Source organism: Fusarium graminearum, chromosome 4, assembly GCF_000240135.3.
Source record: "Fusarium graminearum PH-1 chromosome 4, whole genome shotgun sequence".
NCBI classification, from domain to species: domain Eukaryota; kingdom Fungi; phylum Ascomycota; class Sordariomycetes; order Hypocreales; family Nectriaceae; genus Fusarium; species Fusarium graminearum.
In genome coordinates this window covers 6,428,420-6,451,846 of record NC_026477.1, presented here as the reverse complement: position 1 = coordinate 6,451,846, position 23,427 = coordinate 6,428,420, and the positions used below count along the sequence as shown (strand labels likewise).

Sequence of the window (23,427 nt, the reverse complement as noted above, 5' to 3'; positions counted from 1 at the left end):
AACTCCTTTCCCTATCCTTTTGTTTTACCCAAAACCTCAGACATCTCTCCAACCTTTCGCCACCATTCTTTATTAATTTTCAGCTCATCAAGTCTAATACCTATCTAGCCATCCCCGTCGTTCATCTTGAAGCGGGGCGATACTAAAAACGCCTCTCAGTAACGCTACAACATTATTGGGAGAGGCCTTCGGCCTGACCAGGGATTACCATTGACGCAATGTCGGATCAGCGTTCAAGTGGTGGGAACCTGTGTCAGAATATCGATGGCTCTGACGATATCATCCTCGGCGGCCATGAGCAATGGAAGCAGGTTGATTCTAGCCCATGGGAACAGGAAGAGGACGAGCGCAACCTACTTCGCGAAAACGATGTAACAGTCCAGCAATGGCTCCAACTACAGGATAACTCTCAGCCTGCTCGAAACATATATATCAACTCACAGTCGCTACCCCAACGGAAGCGCAAGAATCAGAAGATTCTGGTTCACGTAGATGATGTGTTCAAACCATCGCCTATCCAGCCAGCAAAGTCTCCCAACAATACGGCTCTAGGCCTTCGAAAACCAACATCATCAAATGTTTCCACAACCCCAATCAACGGGCAACTGTTTAACAAGTCTGCAACTTCAGTTCAATCTCTTCAACAGTTTTCAGCTGCCCCCGATCAAAATACAAGATATTATCATGGCAATGGATATTCCAGAGAACGCTCTTCAAGCACGTTGGCTTCTCATAGCCGCTCACCTTTCCCCACCACCTCACATAAACACCAGGCCAGCGGAGATCATGCTCAACCCATCGGCCTGCCTTTTCAGCAATCGGCTCGGTCCGTCACAGGTACCGATACATCCGCTGGTTCAAAGAAACCGCCAAAACGTCAGAACAGCCATTCCACGGATGACGATGCAAGCAGCAAACGTACATTTCCCAGGCGTAACAGGTCCGGAATCAACAGCCAGCCTCATCGTGGTCCTCCATCATTGTCTTCCGGACCTCGCAGGACGACCCAGCCAGGTGAGAGCAATTTCCTGCAGACGCCGATTGAGGGCTTGCGGGTGCCTCAACACCAAGCTAGGATCAAGACATCACCGCTCGTTTCCGGGGGTTCCAGTCTACCAGTAACAAAGCAGAATAAGCCACCGCCTCATGGCGATAGCAAAGTGCTTTCTCATGAGCTTTTCGAGGGTTTAGGAGAGACCTGTCCATTCTGGCTATTTGATCCAGGCCAATTCAGCAACGAAGACAGACAAGCTTGCTGGGGCCGCAAGTTAGAAATGTCTCATGTCATTGCGCACCTTATCGACCATCATGGCTTTGTCCGTGGGATAGATCCAAAGAACGAGTCTCGCAAATACTTAGCAAGCTGTCAGACCCAGAATCCATTTGTCAAGGCAAAGGGGGATTGTGCGAAATGCACTTCGTTGCACAATTGGAAGGACTCGGACTTTACAGATCCTGAGCATAAAGGCGTTGTTATTTGTACGCGTTGCTATTTCCAATTTGACAAGAGGGAAATGCAAAGCCACCTAGACGGCCCAATGTGTCCTTACAACACGGAACAGCCAAAGCCAAAGAAAATGTGCATACTGTATACGACCTTTTGCTCCCAGGACAAGCCACCCAGTTCACCTCCTAGGAATATGGCACCACGCAAAACAAAACCCCAATCTACATCAAAAAGACGCAATCGCCGTAGCGCAACACCGCCAGTCGAAAACAACCCAACATATAGGCCTGCTCCAGAACAGGCCTCCCAATTACTTCGTCCAGCCAAACCGAAGATTCCATACAATCAAGTCGAGCCAATCACTACAAATGGACCTTCCTCCTCTACGCCTTCACAGACTCGGTCGCTCATTAATGGAAACGTGCCCACCTCTTATGAGTCCCATGAATTACCGAACCAAGAATCGGGCTCTAGAGACTCTTTTACACACCAGCAAACAAATGTCTACCAGCCAAACCACCAGCCGATTGCATTCATATATCCAGATACCCCGGTCAAATATATTGCCGACCTCCTCAAGTTTCAGAGAGATAGGCAACAAGCGGTCGCTCAATCGACTTATTCATCAATGGCGGACCCATCTTCCTCGGGCAATAGCAGACTGAATGGCTCAATGGTCGCGAATGGTTTCCAACATTCGCAAAATGGGTTGCGGCTACCTAACCAAAACCCGGGTGAGCAACAGTCATTCCTTCAAATCCCACAAACATCATCCCGATTCCTTTCACCAACATTGGGCCAAACCTCACAACGGGGCCTCCGAGACAAGTCATTCGATCAATTCTCCCAGCAGTCTTTGACACAGCCTCAGTATTCCCAACAACTCTATAGCCAACATCCCATGCATGATTATCTTTCTGTGCAGAACCATCAACAGCCTTCAACAAACGCGAACTTTTCCACCAACAATGGCGAAACCCCACAACTTCTTCGTTCCCCAAATACGCCCCAGCTACAGCTTCAAATGCCATCCCTGGACGACCTGGATGCAACGATATCATTATCTGGCGGGTTGTCGCACGTACAATCTAGTTCTTCTAGGGTTCCGTCTACCGCTGGAGAGTCCATGTGCCTTTTGCCATCACCTAACATGGAGGGATCTATGTGGTTGACTGATGAGTATGATTATGAAGACACCCCGGCCTGGCTGAAGTTTGCAGTTGGGTCTCACCTTGAGCTCGATGAGTCAATTGAGATTAGCAACCCCCCGCCTCTCCAACCTCAGCAACGCGTTGAAGACTTGAAACCTGACAGTCGTTTACTTGACGTACACCAAACTGCGGTTGAAAAGGATTCAGGTTATCACTCGGTCTTCGACGATATCGATATGGATTGGGATGCAAACAAGATGTTTTCCTCCTGAGCCCAATATCTGCTCTTCTATCAAAAGCTGTTTTTTTCTTCTTCTCAAAATCCGGCGCTATCTTAGGTTGTCTTGGTATACACAAAGGTTTTATTTGGATTTCCTATCCTGTCTGACGATATGATGGTTTATTATTGGCTATGTTCTACTATACTATATCATTCTCGTTGTATATGTTACTTTGTCAGGCTGGGGTGAAGGGGAGTTATTTTTCAACGGTTCTGGTTCTTTCATGTTGTAAAGACGGAGACAAATTTGACTTTGGTGGTTGTTATGTGCCATAGCTCAAGCTGGAATATCCCATGCGAACTCGTTTTGTATTATGTATTTTAATCCTTTCATGCAGAAGACAATACCTAACACTGGGACTTTATCAAATCTTTTTCAATTCCGAGCTGAATTAATGACGAGAAATCATCTTGAACTCTCAGTCCCGGGTGTCAATCTCCAGGTCCAGCTGTACACCGTTTGAGATACCATAATCACCAAGAGTGATGTGGTCCTTGAATGGTCTCTCGCTCTGTCGCTTCAGAATGATCTGACCAGGGTCACGACCAATTCGGGCAGCTACCATGAGTTTCAACTGGCCCACGGTATCTGACTCCAAGCAGGGCACGGCAGCCTTTGTACCCAGACGATCGTTGACGTTAACGATGATCATCTCCTCACCTCCTCCCTGCGCAACAGCAGGCTTGGGCCTATCTTCCTTCTTCTCCTTCCTCTCTCTCCTCTGATCTCTGTCACCATCCCGTGGCCTGTCCCGCCCAGCGCGATCCCCGTCACGGTCATCCCGGCGGTAATTGCGATCCCTACCACCGTCGCGATCCCCGCGTCGTTGCGGCGACCGTCTGCGAAAGTCGCGATTTCTATCGTTGTCACGGCGCTCTCCTTTCCATTTGAAGCCACCTGAGCCTCTGGGTCTTCGCGCTGGCGACCTTGATCGGTCTCTGGGTCTGCGTGGAGGAGAATCTCTGCGGTCGCGGTTCTGGTTGCGATCGCGCGACCGACTGCGGTCTCTGCGCTGGCGACGGTCGCTGTTTTCGCGGAATAAGTCGTTGCGACCCTTTCGGTCATCTCTGTCTCTGGGAGCGGGTGACTTTGAGCGAACTCGAGGCTCTGTGGGTGGTGGCGAGTCTGTCATGGCTGTGCTGTGATGGGCTGCGCTTGCGACGGTGATTATGGGATTATAGAAAGTCTCTGAATTGCGCAAGTTTGTAGTTTTCGGTTTTCGCTTCGTTAATAGCGAGTATTGCGACGCTTTTGTTTGCGCAGAGATCAGACTATGTTCAAAGATTGATAATTTTGATGTTTGAAGAAGCTTGAGCTTGATAGCGACGTCGCGAGCCAGCTTTGACAGACGTCGTCAGTGTCCCACTTTTTAGGCAGTTCTGAAGAGTTATTTCAGCATCAACAGCTTCAATTAATTCAGCTGTGCTGCTCAAATCATCTGCTTAATTACTTGGCACAATCAAGCAACTTCTCAACTGACTCAAAAACATTTGATTATTACTGACACGCAGTTATTCCAAGTAAACTTGGGTTAGATGTTTTTCAGTATGTCTTGCTGATGCTCTAGGGTAAGTTTGCTACTGAGTTCATCTCAATAGCAGCACATCTTCAGTGTACTTATTACCGTCGTACCAACTTTCACGGCTTTTATGTGTGTCCGATCTGATAATCGGTCAACAGATTGTGAAGAGAGGTCATTCTAGCCAGTGAAGCTTGCAGCCTAGGTTGCAGCTGGATGACTGCTGATTGTCAACCAAGTCAACTCGTGACAAGTATCCAGTCGGTTTTGTTGACGATGGCAACATCGACTCTGTTATTAAATCATCAACTCTACAAACATGGAGGTTAAAGTGTAATTCGATAATGCTGGATGGTTGGTCTGAATTGTTGGGAGAGTTTGCGCCCAACGCGATGCATCGTCATCACGACATGCAAAGTAACCTCGTATCAGCAGCAGCAGATGTAAGCTCCAAGGAAGGCTCCTGCAAACATCCAACTCTCGCTCGGACTTGATCGCAACACAGAGGACTTGCGGTCTGACATCACCGAATGGTCGCATTCTCGTACTTAGAGATGTTTCCTAATCGACCAGCTTGTTTGCCGACCGTTTTGAAATGGTTTTGTTTCTCGTTTCTGGTTGCTACGGAGAAGCCTATTCTTGACGTCAACAGAATTGACGGGATTGTCTTGTCTTGGATCAAAAGCGCCCTTGCAGGGCTGAGCAGCAGAACCAGGATCAGGGCTCGACTCATTAGCGGTACTCCGTATAGAGTAGGCGACGGAAAGCTGCCGCTTCGCGTAGGCACACGACCTGCCAGTAATATCCAAAGAAACCTCGTGGATGACAAGGGAGAAGACTACACCAATTAGGGATTGGATCCTTTCTGTGTTGGCGTCGTACAGCGTGGCCACGTCAATTTGCCTGAGGATTGGTCATGGGCAGCCAAAGAGGAGACAAGTCAGTGATGTGATGCGATGGCTATGCTGACTTGAAATAGAAACACTGTATGACAATCAAGGCATTGGACAATAAACAAGTACAAAGTTATGCACGGCAAATAAAGTGCGTACAGTAGCACGAGTAAGGCCGCGGTTATCCAGAGCAAATCCGGGGCGGGTAGCCGATCACTCAGTGACAGCCAGAGCCAGACCAGGCTCTATTCCTTAGCTGACGGGGTTTAATTATTCCATCATTTTATCTTACCCCCGCCATCTTCGTTAAAAGACGGTTAATAAGTTTGACGATGATTGGCGAGTTTCAGTTTGACGGAGACGACCGAGATGATGGAGAGGATAAATCTGACAAAGCGGAAAACAAAACCTGAGCGTTTTTCTGTCTGTACAGTACAGAGTACACGGACTCGAGCAAAGCCATCGAGGCAGGCTGTGACGTACCTACTGTACTGCAAATGCTTCTGACTCAAAAAGATCTTGTCATGGAAGTAATTACGGAAGACTTCCATAAAAGATAAACTCATTTAACTTTTCTCCCTACATTAGCGTGTTAATCAGGCTTTTGCCGTTGAAAAGGAAGGTTGACAACAGTGATCGACGGTCTTGTCTTTCCAAGACTCTGATGGAGGGCGAGTCAAGGATCAATTAAGGTAAGCGCCAGGCACAAACGACGCAGGAACCTGGGAACCACTTCCGAGAAAGCGGGTGTGCCTGGCTCCTTCCTTTCCATGTCTGTGACTGACCAATGACCAACTGACAACTGCACCGGTGAGGGAAATTATGCAAATCTTATTTTCGCCCAGGCTTCTTGTGAAATGCGAATAGTTAACTTCTTTTCCCTCCAGTTAGTTCAGCACCAGCACCAACACCAACGAGTCACGACAGAGTTGAGATGAGAGTCATTCAATCGTCAAGATTGGTCAGAGACTACAATGACCAACCAATTCTTTCACTTATTCATTATGTATTCGACAACGCCTTGTTCTACTGGCTCGTGGCATCGAGTAGCGGCAAGCAGCGCCACCAAAGAGGCAGACTCCGTTGTTAATTGGTCCCTACATCTCAACACAAACTAATAAGACAGCGTCTTTTTTTCTTCTCTCCCTCTATTCTCTTGTAATTCCCTCATCTCCCAGTCATTAATTAGTGGGCTGCATGGTGATTTCATTGCCACCGGTCAAGGCCTTTCTCTCAGCTCGTCTCTCACTGGTAGCCCGGCGGGAACACACACTGCAGAGTTTTTTTCCTGTCCGTTCATCCTTGGGTTGCTCCATAAAGAACTAGGGGATGGGAAACAAGGGTGAAAGTCCCCCGGTGAAACCCTCTTTGTGCCTTCAGAGTATCAAATATCGATTCTGGCGCACAAAGAGAAAACGTGCGACAACAAGGGACTGGATAAAGGGTCTGGTATAGACATGGCTTGGGCCCGAGTTTCAGCACTCAGTCGCTTAATTGACAGGCCTTGTTCGGCCAGACTACCTGAACCTGTCAAAAGAAGCGCTGTAATTTCCCTCGAGGAGCGTGACAGGCCATTAGTAGCCCTGCTTAGGTCACAGGTACTTCTGTCATGACCAAGGGGCAGGGGCCCGGTCGTGTTACCAGTACCAATTTAATGGGCTTCCGCCTAGTCCGCCCCTCCCATCCCACCATCACCAAACCTCTGGTCTGGCAGCGCCTTGGCCTTGGCCTTGGTGAAGGGTGTGGTAGGGTGGCCTGTGGGTTCTGGTTTCCAAGTTTTATGCAACAAGAAGCTAACCTGTGCTGTGCTGTTTCTGTCTGTGTGTTGTTTGCTTTTCCCTCGCCGTTGTGGTATTTCATATGGATCCTCCCCCCCGAACTTGACAGGCCACCCTTCTACACTTCGAAACAACTTCTTCTCGGTCCACAGACTTCGTTGGCAGAGTCTATCGCTCGTATATTTCTTCAATTGGATACATATCTTGTGCTTCTCGCCCTCTGGATATAAAGCACCTTACTGTTCTCTCTCACAGATCAGCCCAACCACTCACTCACTTGCAATAACATTTCGAGTTTGCTTTGAAAGCACTCACTTACACACACAACCACCAACTTTCATATAACAACAAAACCAACAAAATGCACTTCTCCAAGTTCATCCTGGCTGTTCTGCCTGCCCTCGCTCTCGCTCAGGAGACCACCACTCAGACATCTACCGCCGTCGTGACCAAGACTTACTACCTCTCTACGGTCCGTACTGTCACCGCCACTGGCGAGAGCACCACTGCTGTCGAGACCTCGGCCGAGATCATCTCCACTGCTATTGTTGAGGAGAAGACCACCTTCCTCCCTGTTGCCCACAACACCACCATCCCTGCGTCCACCCCCAAGGCCACTGCCTCTGCTGGTACCACTGGTAGCAACGGTGGCTCTTCTGAGCCTTCTCAGGTTCCCGAGAACGCCGGAGCTGCCGTCACCGTTGGCAAGTTCGCCATGGTTGGTGTTGCTGGTGCCATCGCTGCCGCTCTTCTGTAAGCGTGCGTTATATGGAAAGCGACTCTCCCTCGAGGGTCTCGCGACTGTTGGCTTACACACTCGCCAACACATCTCAATACCTTCCATTGCCTGTTCATATACCCTTTATACCCTGGCCACAGCGCGGCCTACTTCTTTATGATGAAACGCCACGATACCATTTGCAGGATGACACTTGTCGTCTGCTTCACACTTGATGAGTTTAAGAACTCTGCCTTGACAGAAGCTTGATTGCTTCTTACGCTTCATCTCGCCTGTCTTTGACAATGCACACGGGCTTCCAAAAATTAAGCTTCTTTCTTCGCTAGCAGCATGCATCCTAGTGCAACCGCTGGTGCGTGCTGCTAGCTGGAGACCTCTTTACCATTGTTATCACTCAACATCTCTTCACTCAACTCTGCTGTCGCAAAGGGAGTTGACGACCGAAGAGACGGGGACGACGTCGGCGACGCGGAAACAATACATGTTCATTTCAGTAACTCTGCTTCTTGAACAAACTGGTTTTTACTATACTTCTCTTTTTGGCGATACCCCTTTTTTACGACGGCGCAGGTGATCCGAGGCACTGGCTTATGTGCACTGACCTCTGGAGGACGGTTTGCAGCTTGGAGTATGACTTTGATTTGATTCGGAAAGGGGTTGTGATACGATTTACATGAAGAAAAAAAAGGAGGATTGGTGATTTTTAAGATGAACGATGATGAGACGAGCCCCGATGGGCTAGTAGATAGCATGAGAGTAATAAGACTTTACGCCTTAATAACCTGTGTATTGGAAAAGTGAAAGTGAAATGTCTCCAATTGGGTTGTTGTAATTGCCGGCCGACTTGTTCCTCGGAATGGAACTCAACGTCCGATGACTAATGAGAAGAAGGCGCCTAAGGCGTCAGAGGACCCTGGGGAATTTGTTGGAGTAAGAAAAAGATCGGAGTACAAATTATATCTGGACGAGAAAAGTGGTTTACAATAGCATTACCAGGATAAAGCAAGTAGATGAATCAATGACCGGAGATACGGGCTTTCATACGGTATAATTGATATCAGAATCAGACTCTATTATCAGTATTCATCTCAATATCTGCATGTAAGCAATTCTTTTCTTCTTCTGTCCCCGCGCCGTGCCGTTGGAGAAAAGTCGATGGAGCTGAATAAGGATAATACGATGTCTTTTCATTGGTCACAGCATCGGTTGGCGGCCGGGATTATGCGGGTCACATCGGCCTTTGCCCCCGAATCTACGATTTTGAGTTCCATCTAATAAAGCTGCTTCCAGCTTTTGCTCAACGTTGAGTTCCCTTCTCCATATCTAGAAGACCCTCCAAGACCCTTTCTTTTATTCTTTTCCACGGAAGGGAAAGGTGTTTATATTCTTCATAAAGTCACAATGGCATCCTTGGCTTCTCTAAAGCGGGCGCATGCCCCTCTCCGCAAAGCGCTGAGCGCAACTCCCACCCTCCGAACTTTCGCCACTGTACCTCCCAGTGGCAACGAGCCTGCTAAACCTCAAAGAAAGAGTTATTTCAAGGACACAACAGTCTCCGACTTCAACGACTTCCTTGCTACCTCTTCTCCCGCCCAACCACTGTCTGCAGCAGAGGCCTACTCTCTCAAGACCGCCGAAGTCGGCCCAGAGGGCAAGAAACGAACGATCACACGACTGCCAGAATGGCTCAAGACGCCGATCCCCGCCGGTAACGATAACTTCAAGAGCATCAAGAAGGATCTGCGAGGATTGGGACTACACACTGTTTGCGAGGAGGCTCGATGCCCCAACATTTCAGAATGTTGGGGTGGTTCCGATAAGAACGCTGCGACAGCTACCATCATGCTGATGGGAGATACATGCACCCGAGGATGTCGTTTCTGCAGTGTCAAGACAAACAGAAACCCTGCTGCGTTGGATCCTCACGAGCCCGAGAATACTGCAGAAGCATTGGCTAGGTGGGGTCTGGGCTACGTTGTGTTGACCAGCGTGGACCGTGACGATCTGGCAGACGGTGGTGCGCACCACTTTGCGGAGACAATTCGAAGAATTAAGCAAAAGAAGCCCTCATTGCTCGTTGAAGCCTTGACCGGTGACTTCCGTGGAGATTTGGATATGGTCAAGGTTGTGGCCGAGAGTGGACTTGATGTATATGCACACAATGTTGAGACCGTCGAGGACCTCACTCCTTATGTGCGAGACCGAAGAGCTACTTTCCGACAGAGTTTGGCTGTCTTGAAGCACGTTAAGGATGTTATGGGCAAAGATGGTCCTATCACCAAGACCAGTCTGATGCTTGGTCTCGGTGAGCAGGAGCGTGAGCTTATGTCTGCGCTTGAGGGTAAGAATTCTCGTTTATTAAAAAAATATGAACTTAGCTAACCCTCTTCAGAACTCCGAAAGGCAGACGTGGACGTTGTCACATTTGGTCAATACATGCGACCAACTAAGCGTCACCTTAAGGTAGAGAAGTATGTGACTCCTGATGAGTTTGAGATGTGGCGCAAGCGTGCTCTGGATATGGGTTTCTTGTACTGCGCCAGTGGCCCTCTTGTGCGCTCCTCGTACAAGGCTGGTGAGGCCTTTATCGAGAACGTCCTTCGCAAGCGCTCTGGCGAGAAGGCCATGGCCAGTGGAAACCTCGGCCAGACCGTCGCTCTCGACTCAACTCAATCGTCGATCTAAACGTAGATCGCTGTACTCCTCTATTCACCTCAAACCATACTACACTATATAATCATGGGATATGACCGTATCGGAAGGCGTTTTGGGATAGGGTCAGATATTCAACTAGAAAAACATGGTCTTCAACAAGACTGCCGCGACATATTGTCGCATGGTCAAATACAATCACTTACCCTTCAGAGGGTTGTACATTAACCATTTTCACGTTGACGGCATTTTAATCAAAATTTCCTCAGTTTCTGCACGATGATGTAACTGAACCACTGCATAAACAGATGATGAGTTCAAGGTTGGACACCGCATCGCGGGGTTTGCATGTACTGTCCAGGGGGACTTTGCAACACACTCACTCACTGCTCAAGGCTCGTTTCACCTTTGAAGGTTACTTCAGGAGATCATGAGTGACTTCTGATTCGATACGCAGACAAGATGGGATGAAAGTATGGTGTTGTGTTATTAGTGACGCATATGTCAGTTGTAAAGGGAAGGTGCGGTTGTGAGCCTCGACAACAAGGGGCAGGAGTACATAAGACACGGGATACTCTTTCCAACTCTTGACCAAAGCCCAGACAGCTCACCTTCGTTACTTCCAATCTTCATACTGCTACAGTTGTTTCTAGTAAAAATATCACCCACCTCAAACTTGAGCTTCTCATCAGTCAGGCTTACCTACACAAGATCTTTGAGATGAGGCTCAAAGTGCTCTTGCTACTCGCTTTTGCGAGTGTCGTAAGAAGCAAATACTGGCTCGAGGAGATCGAACATCGTGGCACTTCTCCCTACTACCCCGACTCTCAATATCGCGTGTTTCGCAACGTGAAGGACTTTGGTGCCGTCGGCGACGGGTGTAAGTTGTCTGATCTTGTCAGTTACTTCTGAACTGATAAAACAGTGACCGATGATACGAACGCCATTAATGCTGCTATCAGCGCGGGTACTCGATGTATTCCTGGCATTTGTAGAGGAAGCACTATTTCACCAGCGACTATCTACATTCCTTCTGGGTGAGTGTCTGGGAAGTTGCTGCTGAAACACACTTTCTAACTATTGGACCAGAACGTACCTCATCAGCGATTCGATTATTGATCTCTACTACACCCAAATCATTGGCGATCCTACCAACCGTCCAGTAATAAAAGCCTCTGGGTCATTTTCCACCAAAAGTTTTGGTTTGATCGACTCGAACCCCTATCTATCAGGCGGGAGTCTGTCATACAACTCAACCAACGTTTTCTTTCGCCAGATTCGTAACCTAGTCCTGGACACGACCGCTCTACCCCCTGAGTTTCCAGCTATCGGAATTCATTGGCCATCTTCGCAAGCAACATCTATCACAAATTGTGAGTTTAGACTGTCAACTGCTCCCGGAAACAGACACACGGGTCTATTTATCGAAGAAGGATCTGGTGGTCTCCTCAACGACCTATACTTTCATGGCGGTGGAAATGCCACTGTCCTCGGAAACCAGCAGTTCACAGCACGCAATCTATGGTTTGTTGGCGCCGATGTTGCGATTTGGATGCCCTGGGATTGGGGGTGGACTTTCAAGAGTGCCGTATTCAAAAATTGCCGAGTTGGTATCATGATGGACCCTGCATCGTATAGTGTTGGTTCTATTACGATGCTTGACAGTTGGTTCGAAAATATCGACATTGCCATTTTCACGACTCGTAACAGTTCACAGGCCACAAATGGTGCAGCGTCTTTGGCTTTCGAGAACGTCAAGTTTCAGAACGTGAAAAGCGTTGTGTTGGACTCTGAAGGCGTTGATCATGCACGCTCGGCTGTGGAACCAGGAAAAGATTCTATTTTTGTGATGGTATGTTTCTCGAATAGACGCGAAAACTACTAACAGAATTAGGGACATTATGCTAACTCGAAGGGTAATTTTGATGCGGGTGCATTTTACCCAGTCTCGCTACCTCGAAGTGGAAGCCTCCTCGATCACGGTATCTACTATGAACGATCAAAACCACAGTATGAAAACGTTCCGAGCAAATTCTTCATGTCAGCAAAGGAGAATGGAGCGTATGGGGATGCTTCACACGATGATACCCAAGCACTCAACAACCTGTTCAAGTACACCGCAGAAAACAATCTCATCGCATATCTTGACGCTGGATATTACATGGTTACAGATACCGTCTACATCCCTCGAGACGCCAAGATAGTTGGTGAAGCTCTTGCATCAATCATCATGGGCACTGGGCAAAAGTTTGAAGATATCAACAAGCCTCGGCCAATTATTCAAGTTGGCCGTCCAGGAGAAGTTGGCCAGATCGAATGGTCTGACACTATCATCTCAACACGAGGAGCAGCAGCAGGCGCTGTTCTTATTGAGTACAATCTATACAGCCCTGAATCTCCATCAGGCATGTGGGATGTTCACACTAGAATCGGTGGTTTCGCAGGAACGTATCTTCAGGTTCCTGAATGCCCTGCTATCAAAGGAGCCAATGTTATAAACCCACGGTGTCTGGCAGCTTATATGAGCTTCCATATAACGAAATCTGCCGGGGGGCTCTTTACAGAAAACTGTTGGTTCTGGGTCGCAGATCATGATCTGGAGAATCAGCAGTATGCACGGGTTGCTCTCTTTGCAGGCCGAGGTGTTCTTGTGGAAGCCCAGAGAGGTCGCATCTGGCTCAGTGCAACTGGTTCAGAACACCATGTGTTATACCAATATCAGTTCGCCAAAACTAAAGACGTGTACATCGGTCATGCACAGACGGAACAAGCGTACTTTCAACCTGTACCTTTGGCCCAGTACCCATTCCCACCTGTACCCTCCCTCTACGATCCGGACTTTAAGCAAGACTGCCGGGGAAACGCTGATGCTAGATGCAATATGGGCTGGGCAATGAGAATCATTGATTCGAGCAATATTGCGACGTATGGCGCAGGGCTATATTCTTTCTTCATTAACTACAACGACACGTGTGCCAGTAACAAATCACCACTCTTCTGTCAGGAGAAGATCTTGAGCATTCGAGGCCGCAGCACTGATTTAAAGTTTTTGGGATTGAGTACGGTTGGAGCTCAAACCATGGTGGAGCGCGATGGCGCAGATTTGGTTCAGGCAGTTGACAACAACAGTACATTTGCAGACACTTTGGCTTTGTATGTATCATGAATGGTTGATATACTAACTCTAATGTAAGGCACGGGGGGAGGCAAGCTCAAGCAGGGGTATCAATTGCTATACCAGTCACCTAATTAGAATCCCAAATACCTCGCAACGAAGTCAAAGCAATAAAAACAGCCTCATCCGTCCTAATGGTTCGACTGCCCTGGTTAGGCAGAACATTGATCCAGTGATCAAACAGCTCCTTCGTTTTGGAGCCCTGAATCTCCATGCTGCTAAGCTCTTCGTCGTTCATGGCCGCGAATTCTATACCACGCGGGCCACCGAAAACAATGAGAAGATGGTTGAAGTTGACCTTCTTGGTAGGCGGGAATGCCTTTGAAGCTGGAACACCACGTTCGGATGTGCCAATGCTAACGTCGTAACCATTCTCGTAGGGGCTCTCAGTGAAAACCTTGGAGAGAGAGTTGGCCTTTCTGACGGTATAACCCCAGTAGTAGCCACCTTCAGTTCTTGGCGCAGCGGGATGAACAGGCTCAGGGTATTGGTTCTCATCTTCGGGGAACTTGAGTGTTATTCTCGTCTTAGGAGGGATGTCTGCTTCAATCTCGACAGGGTTTTCCAAGCCACATTCAACAAGGGTTCCGGATCCTGTGCTAGTCGCGCCAGCGACAGTAACTCCCTCGGCGTAAGAGAGATAATCTCTGGGGTTGGGGTGATGCGGCATGTCGAGACTGGGCAGCATGGCAGTGAGTCGCAGGTTAGGGTGAAGAGGGAAAAGAGTCTTGCGCATGAATGGGGGCGCCTCAAGGAAGGACAGAATGTGCGCAAGGAAGTGACATGGATCGGTGTCGCCTGTGTAGCTGTTTGGGTCTGTTTGACGAGGTCGGGTGGAGACAGGTGAATCGTCAAATACGACAACTTCATCGACAGAGAAGACGGCGAGAGCACGAGCAATGCGCGCGGGCTGGGTCATTCGCTGATCGGCAGTCGCAAGGCTGGGGCTGGTTAGGATCGAAGTGGCTATTCCCGGTTCATTACATACTTTGTTAGGATACTGCTGGGAATTGCGACAGACAGAGTCCATGGTCGGCCTCCATCAGTAGGATTGAAAGTCGCAGAAGGCTTGAAGGATCTTTGATCCTGCCCACCACCATTGTGCTCGGTCTTTCGCTTCTGCTTCATGTTAGAAAAATTGTTGAGGAATAATGCTATTTAAGTTGACTGACCTTGGAGTTGCGCTCGCTGTACGACATTTTGATAATGATAAGCTCGAATAGGTAGTATGGATATCAAGTGAACTAACTCTGAACAAAAAGTTCAGATAGTGCGTCTTATTGTCCGGCAGAATCTGTCCGCCTTCCTTACCGCCTGCTCTTTGCAGCTCGTACATGCCACTCCCGCGCTTGGTCAGCGTCACGGCCAACAACACTTATGCGACAGATGTGGCCTTTCCTCTCAATTAAACGACTTCAACAATAACGACATCGCAACCATGAGCGGCCCTATTAGCATCGGTTCCGAGTCTGAATGGAGTAGCCTCCTCGCAGGTACTAATGTTGTCATCGCAGATTGTACGTACGAAAGACCCCGCGGATGCATTCATGATCACTAACACCGTTTAGTCTATGCCGACTGGTGCGGCCCTTGCAAGATGATCGCGCCCACATTCGAAGCCCTCGCCAAAGAACACTCGAGCCCGAAAAAGGTGGCATTTGCCAAGATCAACGTCGATAGTCAATCCGGTATTGCGCGAGCTCAAGGCGTCTCCGCCATGCCCACCTTTAAGATCTTCCAGAACGGCGCCTGTATCGAGACCATCAAAGGCGCAAACCCACCCGCGCTCACAGCGGCTATCAAGAACGCTGTGAAGCTCGGTGGTCCCGTCACTGGCGACGTATTCAAGACTCCTGGGCGAACACTGGGTGGCGATGCGCGATCGGCTCCGTTGTCGAAGAGGTGGAACTTGAAGGGCATCTTTGATGCTTTGATAGCTTTCTTTGGACTATATTTTGTGTCATTACTCTCGGTAAGGAGATCATAAAGAAATTGGGGGTATGGAAATCGCTAACGAAATGACAGTTTGATCCCTACAAGTCAGCCGAGAAGAGTCCATTCAACGTCCATCGAAAACCAACATCCGGAAGCAGCGGTAGCTTTGGTCAGGGACCTGGAGGTGCTAGAGCCCCTCCGCGCTCTTCTTTCAAGACGCTGGCGGATCTTGGTGGCGATTAAATAGCTTGTGTAGGGTATTCGTATGGCGTTTACTAAGGGTTCAGGGATTTATTTGGGCGTAGCTATACACTTTTGCTAAGCGTAGCTATTCCACAGCTATAGAATATCATTTCCATTTTTACTACGTATAATCTGATCTTATTCTTCAGTTTCCCTTGATCGTATACTCAATTGTGAGCTGTTGGATATAATCGCCACTTAAAGTCACGTGAGAACGCGTTTGGACAAAACCGTCCTGATGAAGCTCGATAAATTTCCATCTCCATACCTCAAATTTGTACATTAGGGAAAATGTTGTCAGCCAGAGGAATTCGAAATGCATGCCCGAGGTGTAATGTTTCTTCTTTAACAGTATCTTCTCGATTTTACTCTTCTTCCACTCCTTTCCTTCGCACAAGACGGATTTCGCCCTTCTTAAAGACTCAGTCCAATAGGAACGCAGCAATTACACAGGCATTTTCGACTTCAAGATGCTTGCGACAGGATTCTCAATCAGAGCCCCCGGCATCACCGGAGGAAATTGAACAAATTGTCCGGGATGCTAAACAGAGATTCCGAGATACCCTCCCCAAAGGATATTTAAATGACGAAGAATATGCGGTCTACGAACGATTGTATGGAGCGCCATTGCGTGAGACAAGACCTGAGGATGTCGGTATTCCAGAGCATGCCGATATGGAGCAGACTTTACGACCAGATAATGAGGGGACTCTTTTACGAGAGCTTGAAGATGGCGAATTTGAGGAAATTACCTACGAGATCCCACTCAGTGAGAATGTGGAAGAGACAGGCGAGACAGAGCCAGAAGCCGATTTGGAAGATCCCGGAATGGACCAATTAGCATACCAGGCCCCAGGTTATGTCGATTTGGTTGCCAGGAGTCAGCGAGAGTACGATGCTTTGAAAAAGCTTTCGGATGACTTTAAGATCTCACAAAAGGAGCAGCAAGAGGCTGAAAACAAGGCCGCTGCAGAAGAGGAGCTCGCTATGGAGCAATTGGAGGAGGAACAACCACAATGGCCTGAGGAGTACGACCAACGCGAACGACCAACCGGTGAAGCTGGCCGTTTCCATCCCTTGTCCATTGAGGGTCGCTTCTACGATAGCCCTGTCGAAATTTCCTTGCCAATGGAGGAGCTGATCACGCCCATTCGCGACCTTTTGCAGCGAACGCATATTGACCATGTCAAGAGCGCTGCCGAGACTGCCTTTGGTGGCCCTGGCCTTCCTTTGTCCCCTGCGACACCTGCAGCCAAGAGGAACGGAAACATGCATGGTGTTGGTCTCCCAGCAGACCAGCGACACATGACTGAGATTGAGGGTGATGCTTTCCTTGCGGGATTCTTGCCCCCGGCCTATGCCTCTGTCATGGCCACCCTCAGAGAGGTCCGCAAGCGAGCCGGAAGCGACTGGCTCCAGTCCAAGCTCAAGAGCGGCAGTGGTATTAGTGTCCTCGATGCAGGATCTGGTGGTGCAGGATTGATTGCATGGGACGAGATTGTAAAAGCAGAATGGGATTTGTTGAAGGAGAAGGGTGAGGTCAAGGGAAACAAGATCCCTGGCAAACGCTCAGTCATTGTTGGTTCCGATCGTCTACGACACCGCACCAAGACGTTCCTTGAGAATACGACTTTTCTTCCCAGACTTCCTGATTATGAACATTCAGGAGAGATGAAGGGTGAACGACTGGATGCTGGAGACAAACCACAGGCTCGAAAGAGCTACGATGTTATTGTCGCCTCGCATCTTTTCCTCAAGGAAGAACAGGACCACTACCGACAAGCCGTCCTTAACAACCTTTGGAACCTATTGAACAAGGATGGTGGTGTTTTGATTGTCCTGGAGAAAGCTCACCCTCGCGGATTTGAGGCCGTGGCCCACGTTCGTGACACAGTTCTCAAGCAGTTCCTTCTTCCCCAGTCTGGAGAGCCTGAGCTTCTCCCCGAAGACTTCAACCCTGCTTATGACCGTGAAAAGGAACCCGGATATGTTGTCGCTCCTTGTACCAACCAGGGTCTGTGCCCCATGTATCAGACACCTGGAAAGAGCGCCGGCCGTAAGGATTACTGCCATTTCAGCCAGCGATTCGTCCGTCCCATGTTCTACACCAAGATGCTTGGAAACAGCTCCAATAACCAGGGTGAGGTCGAGTTCAGTTACGTCGCTATCAGACGAGGTGTTTCCAAAGAGAAGCCTGTGACTGGAAAAGAAGCGGCAAACCAGGCGTTTGAGGGATACGAAAACTCGGATGTAAAACCCGACATGCAGAGTCTTCCACGAATGATCATGCCTCCTCTGAAGCGAAAGGGACACGTCACGCTTGACCTGTGCACGCCAGAGGGCAGAGTCGAGCGATGGACGGTCTCCAAGAGTTTTAGCAAACTAGCATATCACGATGCCCGCAAGTCGAAATGGGGTGACCTTTGGGCTCTGGGAGCCAAGACAAGGGTGCAGCGAACCGTCCGCGCTGGCAAGGGTCCTGATGACGGTGGCAAGCGAGCCGGACAGGGCAAGAAGCCCAGAAAGGTCGAAATTGTCATGGGCCCCGGCGGTATCAGTGCCAGCGAGAAGAATGCTCCTCGTGAGCGTCGTGGAAGGAACAAGCTGGACAAGAAGGGCCGTCTTCTCCAAGAGATCATGGAGGCTGAGGAAGAGGAGGAGAGAATGATCTCCAAGCAGATGGACGAGGAAGTCGAAGCTGAGCTGGAGGATGAATCTGAGGTTGAGAGAAGAAGCCGACGCTGATGATCAGATGTATTATTGATGTAAAATAGATATTGTACAAAGGATGATAACGGGCCGGACGTGACATGATATGACGGCGTTGGACATGACGATATATCTCAACACTGAACAATAAATGACTTTCCAACGCAATCGGATCTTGAATAATGAGTGTGAGCCATGTTTCTGAAGATTATAGCATGAGGTTTATGTTTAGATCGCGACGAAAAGGAGTTGCCAGCTTCTTGAACCCTGTCAAGGACAACCCGTTTCAACAATAAGAGCCACGCCCGGTTAGCTCAATCGGTAGAGCGTGAGACTCTTACGAGTACGCGATCTCAAGGTTGCGGGTTCGACCCCCGCATCGGGCTGTTCCTATAAGTACGATTGCAAACAAGCGAGGCACTTTTTTTTTTCTATTTTCGTTTTTGGTATATTGGTTTGTTAGAGGGAGTGCGGTGGAAGTTTTTGTGAAGTATGCCTGACCTGGGTAGACATGGGCTTGTACTTTTGCTGGGGTTAATAATGGGAATAATGGGGAGTGTAAGACATATGCTGGGCGATGGATGAGCAAGGCAGCTTTGCATCTGCATCTATATTCTTTTTATCATTGTTTTATTATAGAGCAGCGTCAATTTGTGTTCCAATGTTTTGTAATGGCTCGAGTTGTGATCCAAGTTGCTCATCATGAGAACCCCATCATGACTACTAATGACAAGGGTAGGATGGCACGGATGTTGAGGTCTCACGTGCCCATAATCAGATGGTTTTCTGGAAATTCGCATTTCCGAACAAAGAACCACAACCGCGGAATTCCATGCCACAAATCATTGAGCGGTTACCAGAAATAACGTGCTTTATCGCAATTTTGACATCTCCGCTTGCGGCCCGCGGAAGTCGGCGATTGCGTTATCGCGAGTCGATTTGGTGCCCGCCGACAGGCCGATTAAGGAAGATGGCGTGAGTTTAAACCAATCACGTAACCTCTATTTGGAGTATGGAGGGGGAGGGGCAATGGGGTAACTTTTTTTTTGCCATGAGGGAAGGAGGACAAGGGTAATTAGCATGCGGGAAAGAAAGGGTCTACTAGTTCAGTTCGACATGGGACCTCGTTTATAAGCCGGCCGAATCTCGCAATGGCGACATTGTGCTTGAGTCAAATACTGGTCTTGTTCTTGTTATTTTATTCTAGGCAGATTTAACTATATCAAACATGGATTCTACGATACCGACCTCGCTTCTTACAGCGCTCAACTGTAGAGGCAACATTCACCTCGTTATTGGTACAAACCCACTCGCTGCGACTCGATGTGGTCAGTCTCTAGGTTCTGGCGCACAGCCAATTCTTATTGCCCCCGAAGGCGCTGAGCTTCATTATGCTCTCCAGAAGAGAATAGACGACGGAAGCGTTCAATGGCACAAAAAGGAATTCCAGGATACCGATTTGCTGCGACTTGGTCGTCAGGAAGTCGATGGTGTGGTGGACGCTGTCTTTGTCACTTCAGCACCACGAGATGCTCAGAGTAAGTTACTGAATAAATCCCATATTATTGCATTTATTTGACTAACTGATTTATTAGCCATTCATATCTCTACTCTCTGCAAACGAAACCGTATCCCCGTAAACGTCGTCGACGCTCCTCAACTATGTACATTCTCTCTTCTCTCCACACACAGCGACGGTCCTCTCCAGATCGGCGTCACTACGAATGGTCGTGGCTGTAAGTTGGCCTCGAGAATTCGTCGCGATATTGCCGCTTCGCTCCCTACCAACCTCGGCGCTGCCTGTACGCGACTCGGAGATGTTCGCCGTCGCATCCACACCGAAGACGCTCTGGTGGCTGAAGACGACCCCGCCTCCCCCGACGACTCTTTTGACCAGGACGCCCATTTCAACCGCCTCGTTACAGAAGAGGATGCCAAGAACCGACGAGTGCGCTGGCTCAGCCAAGTCTGTGAATATTGGCCTCTTAAGCGTCTGGCTGCTATCACCGACGACGATGTAGAGACGGTTCTCAAGTCATATCCCGGCAACGGACCCGATATCAAGCGCGACCCTGGCACTCCTGAGAAGCGTGTTGGTACAATTATTCTGGCTGGTAGCGGACCTGGTCACCCTGATCTACTTACACAAGCTACCCATAAGGCTATCAAGTCAGCTGATCTTATTCTTGCCGATAAGCTTGTTCCTTCTGGTGTCTTGGACCTCATTCCCCGCCGTACTCCTGTCCAGATTGCTCGCAAGTTCCCCGGAAACGCCGATCGCGCTCAAGAAGAGCTTCTTGAAATGGCTCTTGCTGGAGTCCAAGAGGGCAAGACTGTGTTGCGTCTCAAGCAGGGAGACCCTTATGTATACGGTCGTGGTGGTGAAGAGGTTGCCTATTTCCGCCAGCACGGTTATGGAGACAGGGTCTCCGTTCTTCCCGGCGTCACCAGTGCTCTAAGCGCACCTCTTTTCGCTGCTATTCCTCCTACCCAGCGTGATATTGCTGATCAAATCCTCATCTGCACCGGTACAGGAAAGAAGGGCAAAGCACCTTCACCACCTGAATTTGTGCCCAGCCGAACAGTGGTCTTCCTTATGGCTCTGCATCGTATCAACGGTTTGATCCGTGAGCTCACTACCCATGTTGAACTTGAGCCTTTGGATCCGGTCAACGAGGACGCTGCTACGGCGCAGCCTCCCCCTCCCCCAGAGCCTACCCAAGTCTCTCCCATAACAGGCGAGAGCAAGAGAGTTCTGTGGCCGCGCAACACACCTTGCGCTGTTATCGAGCGTGCCAGTTGTCCTGATCAGCGAGTTATCCGAACGACTCTCGAGCACGTCGCCGAGGCCATTGAGACAGAGGGCAGCCGTCCACCAGGACTCTTGGTAGTAGGTCGATCCTGTGAAACCCTCTTTACCCCTGAAAAGGGACGAGCTTGGGTGACCGAGGAAGGTTTCAGAGGAATGGAGATAGAGGATTTCACAGTTGGTCTGGAAGCATTGCAAGTATAATTTTATGATGTTTGATGTGGGTATTTATATAGGAGTTTGGGTTTGGATAGACATAGCGATGATGCATGGCTGGAGTTGGATAGACCTGTCAACGTTTTACTTTACCATAAATCAAGAGTACTAGCAAATGATTCTGGATCTCAGCTTCGTCATTCTTTTAAACAAGTGACATGTGATTTGTGAATTCTCCTGCCATTTCTCTTTACTGCAGCCGCTCCGAGGTTTCATGTTCCAAGAACAGAAAACCCAATACAAACAAGCTTGCGCTTTTGTACAAGGAGTAGAAGCAACAGATATGAAGGAGCCTGCTAACGTATGTGAGTGACTCTTGCATTTGCTGGCTACAAACTGGGCCCTATCAGAGTTCAAATGAGATGGGCACACTGGGTGCTCGGGATGAATAGTAATAATAAATAAGTAAACAGTCTCTCTGCCTGAGAGATGTGGTCAAAAATGCAAAAAAAGATAGCTGATAGGCAATGAGAGACATGCTCCCGCCAGGGCTTGAACCTGAGACCTTCGCATCACTGAATATTCAGATTGAAGTATTAGTACGACGCTCTAACCAACTGAGCTACGGAAGCCAATCAGCTGTTGTTGGAGTCTGACCTTCCGTTTGATACCAAGAAGGCATCGCAATGAGATACACCATCATCACAATAAACCAAACTTTCCCCCAAAGCACTGTCTGGTTTGTCGTCGATAATTCCGAGTAGCGCGCATTTCTTTCGTAACAAAATTATCTCGTGTAGTTGGCGTTGAATTATATTTGTAACCCGTAAATCTTGCTTTGAGTAGTAAATGAGAATGCAGGAGACAGTAATAGAGTCAGTTCCTTTATTTATCAGTGAGCGACATGCGCTGTGATTTTCTTTCTTTGACCGTCTGGGGTAATCTTGGTAGATATAGCATAAAGCGGAAGAATCGAAATCTTGTTGACCGACTTGACGGGTTAACAATTGTTTGAAGGTGGTAGTTCGTCCCGCTTTATCCCCCAACATGATGAAACATGTATATTAGGCAGCATGTGCAAGAGCCCTACCTCACTGCAATCAGGACGGAGTAGAGGGAAATGAGGATACTTGAGCTGTTCGCAAGACGCCCCTGGTAATTGACCCTAGATTCATTCCCATATTCGCCTACGTTTCGCGTTCGACTGTTCATAATTTCCATTTTCTTGGCTCGTGGTTCCAACATTCTCCTGACTTGGCTGCTCGACCATGACAAGCGCGTTATACTTGTCCTCGCCCAGCAAAGCTTTCACGTAGTCGCGTCTTAATGCATAAGCATTTTGTGCAACTTGCTGGGCCTGGCGTTGCCAGATACCAGATGTCTTGTCATAGTTTGTTCCTAGCTTGGTCACCACTAATTTATATGGCACACCTTCTCTGGTCGTTTCCAGTGAGTAGTGTGGATCCATCAATTGATCCTCGATATGTCTTCGGAGAAGTTGTGCTGCTTGGATGCTCCATTTCTGCTGTTGCGGGTTCTCGAGAAAAGTGTTCAGCGCTCGACACGGGTTGCAATCAGGCAAAACCGGGCAGACGACCTTTTCATGGGCCCATCCCATAAGTTGAACGGGTTGGGTCGTGATCGGCTTGTGGATGACATCTCGCAACGCAACCTCGAGGAATTGATGGATCGCAGGTGTTGGAGGCACCTTCCATGCCTCAAATATTCCGACGAGCGGTTCGAGAAAGTTGTTCACCAGGTAAGAAGCACCTACTGATGACCAAACCTGCCTTTCGTCAACGAGCCTCTGACAGCTTTGCTGTAAAAGTCCTAGTGCTTCCTGCTCAGCACCATTGATGATGTAACTTTCCTGTACCATCCTCATAAACTTCTTAAAAGAAGTCCGAGGGTCGGGGTCATTAGCTTCAGAATGATGAGTC

At 48.7% G+C, this 23,427-nt stretch overlaps 9 protein-coding genes and 2 non-coding genes across 11 annotated transcripts; 8 read left to right on the top strand and 3 right to left on the bottom strand.

The window, feature by feature from the left end:
- Positions 1-218: 218 nt before the first annotated feature.
- Positions 219-2,870, top strand: FGSG_09441 (uncharacterized protein; the record flags this gene model as incomplete). Its single annotated transcript, XM_011329989.1, has 1 exon — positions 219-2,870. The coding sequence occupies one exon, from the start codon at positions 219-221 to the stop codon at positions 2,868-2,870; it is 2,652 nt and encodes an 883-aa protein (XP_011328291.1).
- Positions 2,871-3,257: 387 nt separating this feature from the next.
- Positions 3,258-4,149, bottom strand: FGSG_09442 (uncharacterized protein). Its single transcript, XM_011329988.1, has one exon. It carries the CDS (start codon positions 4,009-4,011, stop codon positions 3,298-3,300), a length of 714 nt encoding a protein of 237 aa, XP_011328290.1. The 5' UTR covers positions 4,012-4,149; the 3' UTR covers positions 3,258-3,297.
- A 3,281-nt stretch (positions 4,150-7,430) lies between these two features.
- FGSG_09443 (uncharacterized protein) lies at positions 7,431-7,826 on the top strand (the record flags this gene model as incomplete). Its single annotated transcript, XM_011329987.1, has 1 exon — positions 7,431-7,826. One exon carries the CDS (start codon positions 7,431-7,433, stop codon positions 7,824-7,826), a length of 396 nt encoding a protein of 131 aa, XP_011328289.1.
- A 1,310-nt stretch (positions 7,827-9,136) lies between these two features.
- FGSG_09444 (lipoic acid synthetase) lies at positions 9,137-10,686 on the top strand. Its single transcript, XM_011329986.1, has 2 exons — positions 9,137-10,149; positions 10,201-10,686. The coding sequence occupies exons 1-2, from the start codon at positions 9,210-9,212 to the stop codon at positions 10,491-10,493; spliced, it is 1,233 nt and encodes a 410-aa protein (XP_011328288.1). The 5' UTR covers positions 9,137-9,209; the 3' UTR covers positions 10,494-10,686.
- Positions 10,687-11,180: 494 nt separating this feature from the next.
- Positions 11,181-13,626, top strand: FGSG_09445 (uncharacterized protein; the record flags this gene model as incomplete). Its single annotated transcript, XM_011329985.1, has 4 exons — positions 11,181-11,340; positions 11,386-11,497; positions 11,550-12,312; positions 12,355-13,626. The coding sequence occupies 4 exons, from the start codon at positions 11,181-11,183 to the stop codon at positions 13,624-13,626; spliced, it is 2,307 nt and encodes a 768-aa protein (XP_011328287.1).
- A 79-nt stretch (positions 13,627-13,705) lies between these two features.
- FGSG_09446 (uncharacterized protein) lies at positions 13,706-14,834 on the bottom strand (the record flags this gene model as incomplete). The annotated part of the gene is made up of 3 exons (XM_011329984.1): positions 13,706-14,582; positions 14,624-14,754; positions 14,808-14,834. 3 exons carry the CDS (start codon positions 14,832-14,834, stop codon positions 13,706-13,708), a joined length of 1,035 nt encoding a protein of 344 aa, XP_011328286.1.
- Positions 14,835-15,034: 200 nt separating this feature from the next.
- Positions 15,035-15,961, top strand: FGSG_13584 (uncharacterized protein). Its single transcript, XM_011329983.1, has 3 exons — positions 15,035-15,152; positions 15,204-15,607; positions 15,661-15,961. Exons 1-3 carry the CDS (start codon positions 15,074-15,076, stop codon positions 15,811-15,813), a joined length of 636 nt encoding a protein of 211 aa, XP_011328285.1. The 5' UTR covers positions 15,035-15,073; the 3' UTR covers positions 15,814-15,961.
- A 143-nt stretch (positions 15,962-16,104) lies between these two features.
- FGSG_13585 (uncharacterized protein) lies at positions 16,105-18,558 on the top strand (the record flags this gene model as incomplete). The annotated part of the gene is made up of 1 exon (XM_011329982.1): positions 16,105-18,558. One exon carries the CDS (start codon positions 16,105-16,107, stop codon positions 18,556-18,558), a length of 2,454 nt encoding a protein of 817 aa, XP_011328284.1.
- A 267-nt stretch (positions 18,559-18,825) lies between these two features.
- Positions 18,826-18,908, top strand: FGSG_20732. Its single transcript has one exon. It is a non-coding gene; the product is annotated as a tRNA-Lys (tRNA).
- An 842-nt stretch (positions 18,909-19,750) lies between these two features.
- FGSG_09448 (uncharacterized protein) lies at positions 19,751-21,939 on the top strand (the record flags this gene model as incomplete). Its single annotated transcript, XM_011329981.1, has 4 exons — positions 19,751-20,060; positions 20,118-21,412; positions 21,747-21,848; positions 21,898-21,939. 4 exons carry the CDS (start codon positions 19,751-19,753, stop codon positions 21,937-21,939), a joined length of 1,749 nt encoding a protein of 582 aa, XP_011328283.1.
- An 85-nt stretch (positions 21,940-22,024) lies between these two features.
- On the bottom strand, positions 22,025-22,119 carry FGSG_20733. The gene has a single exon. It is a non-coding gene; the product is annotated as a tRNA-Ile (tRNA).
- Positions 22,120-23,427: the final 1,308 nt, after the last annotated feature.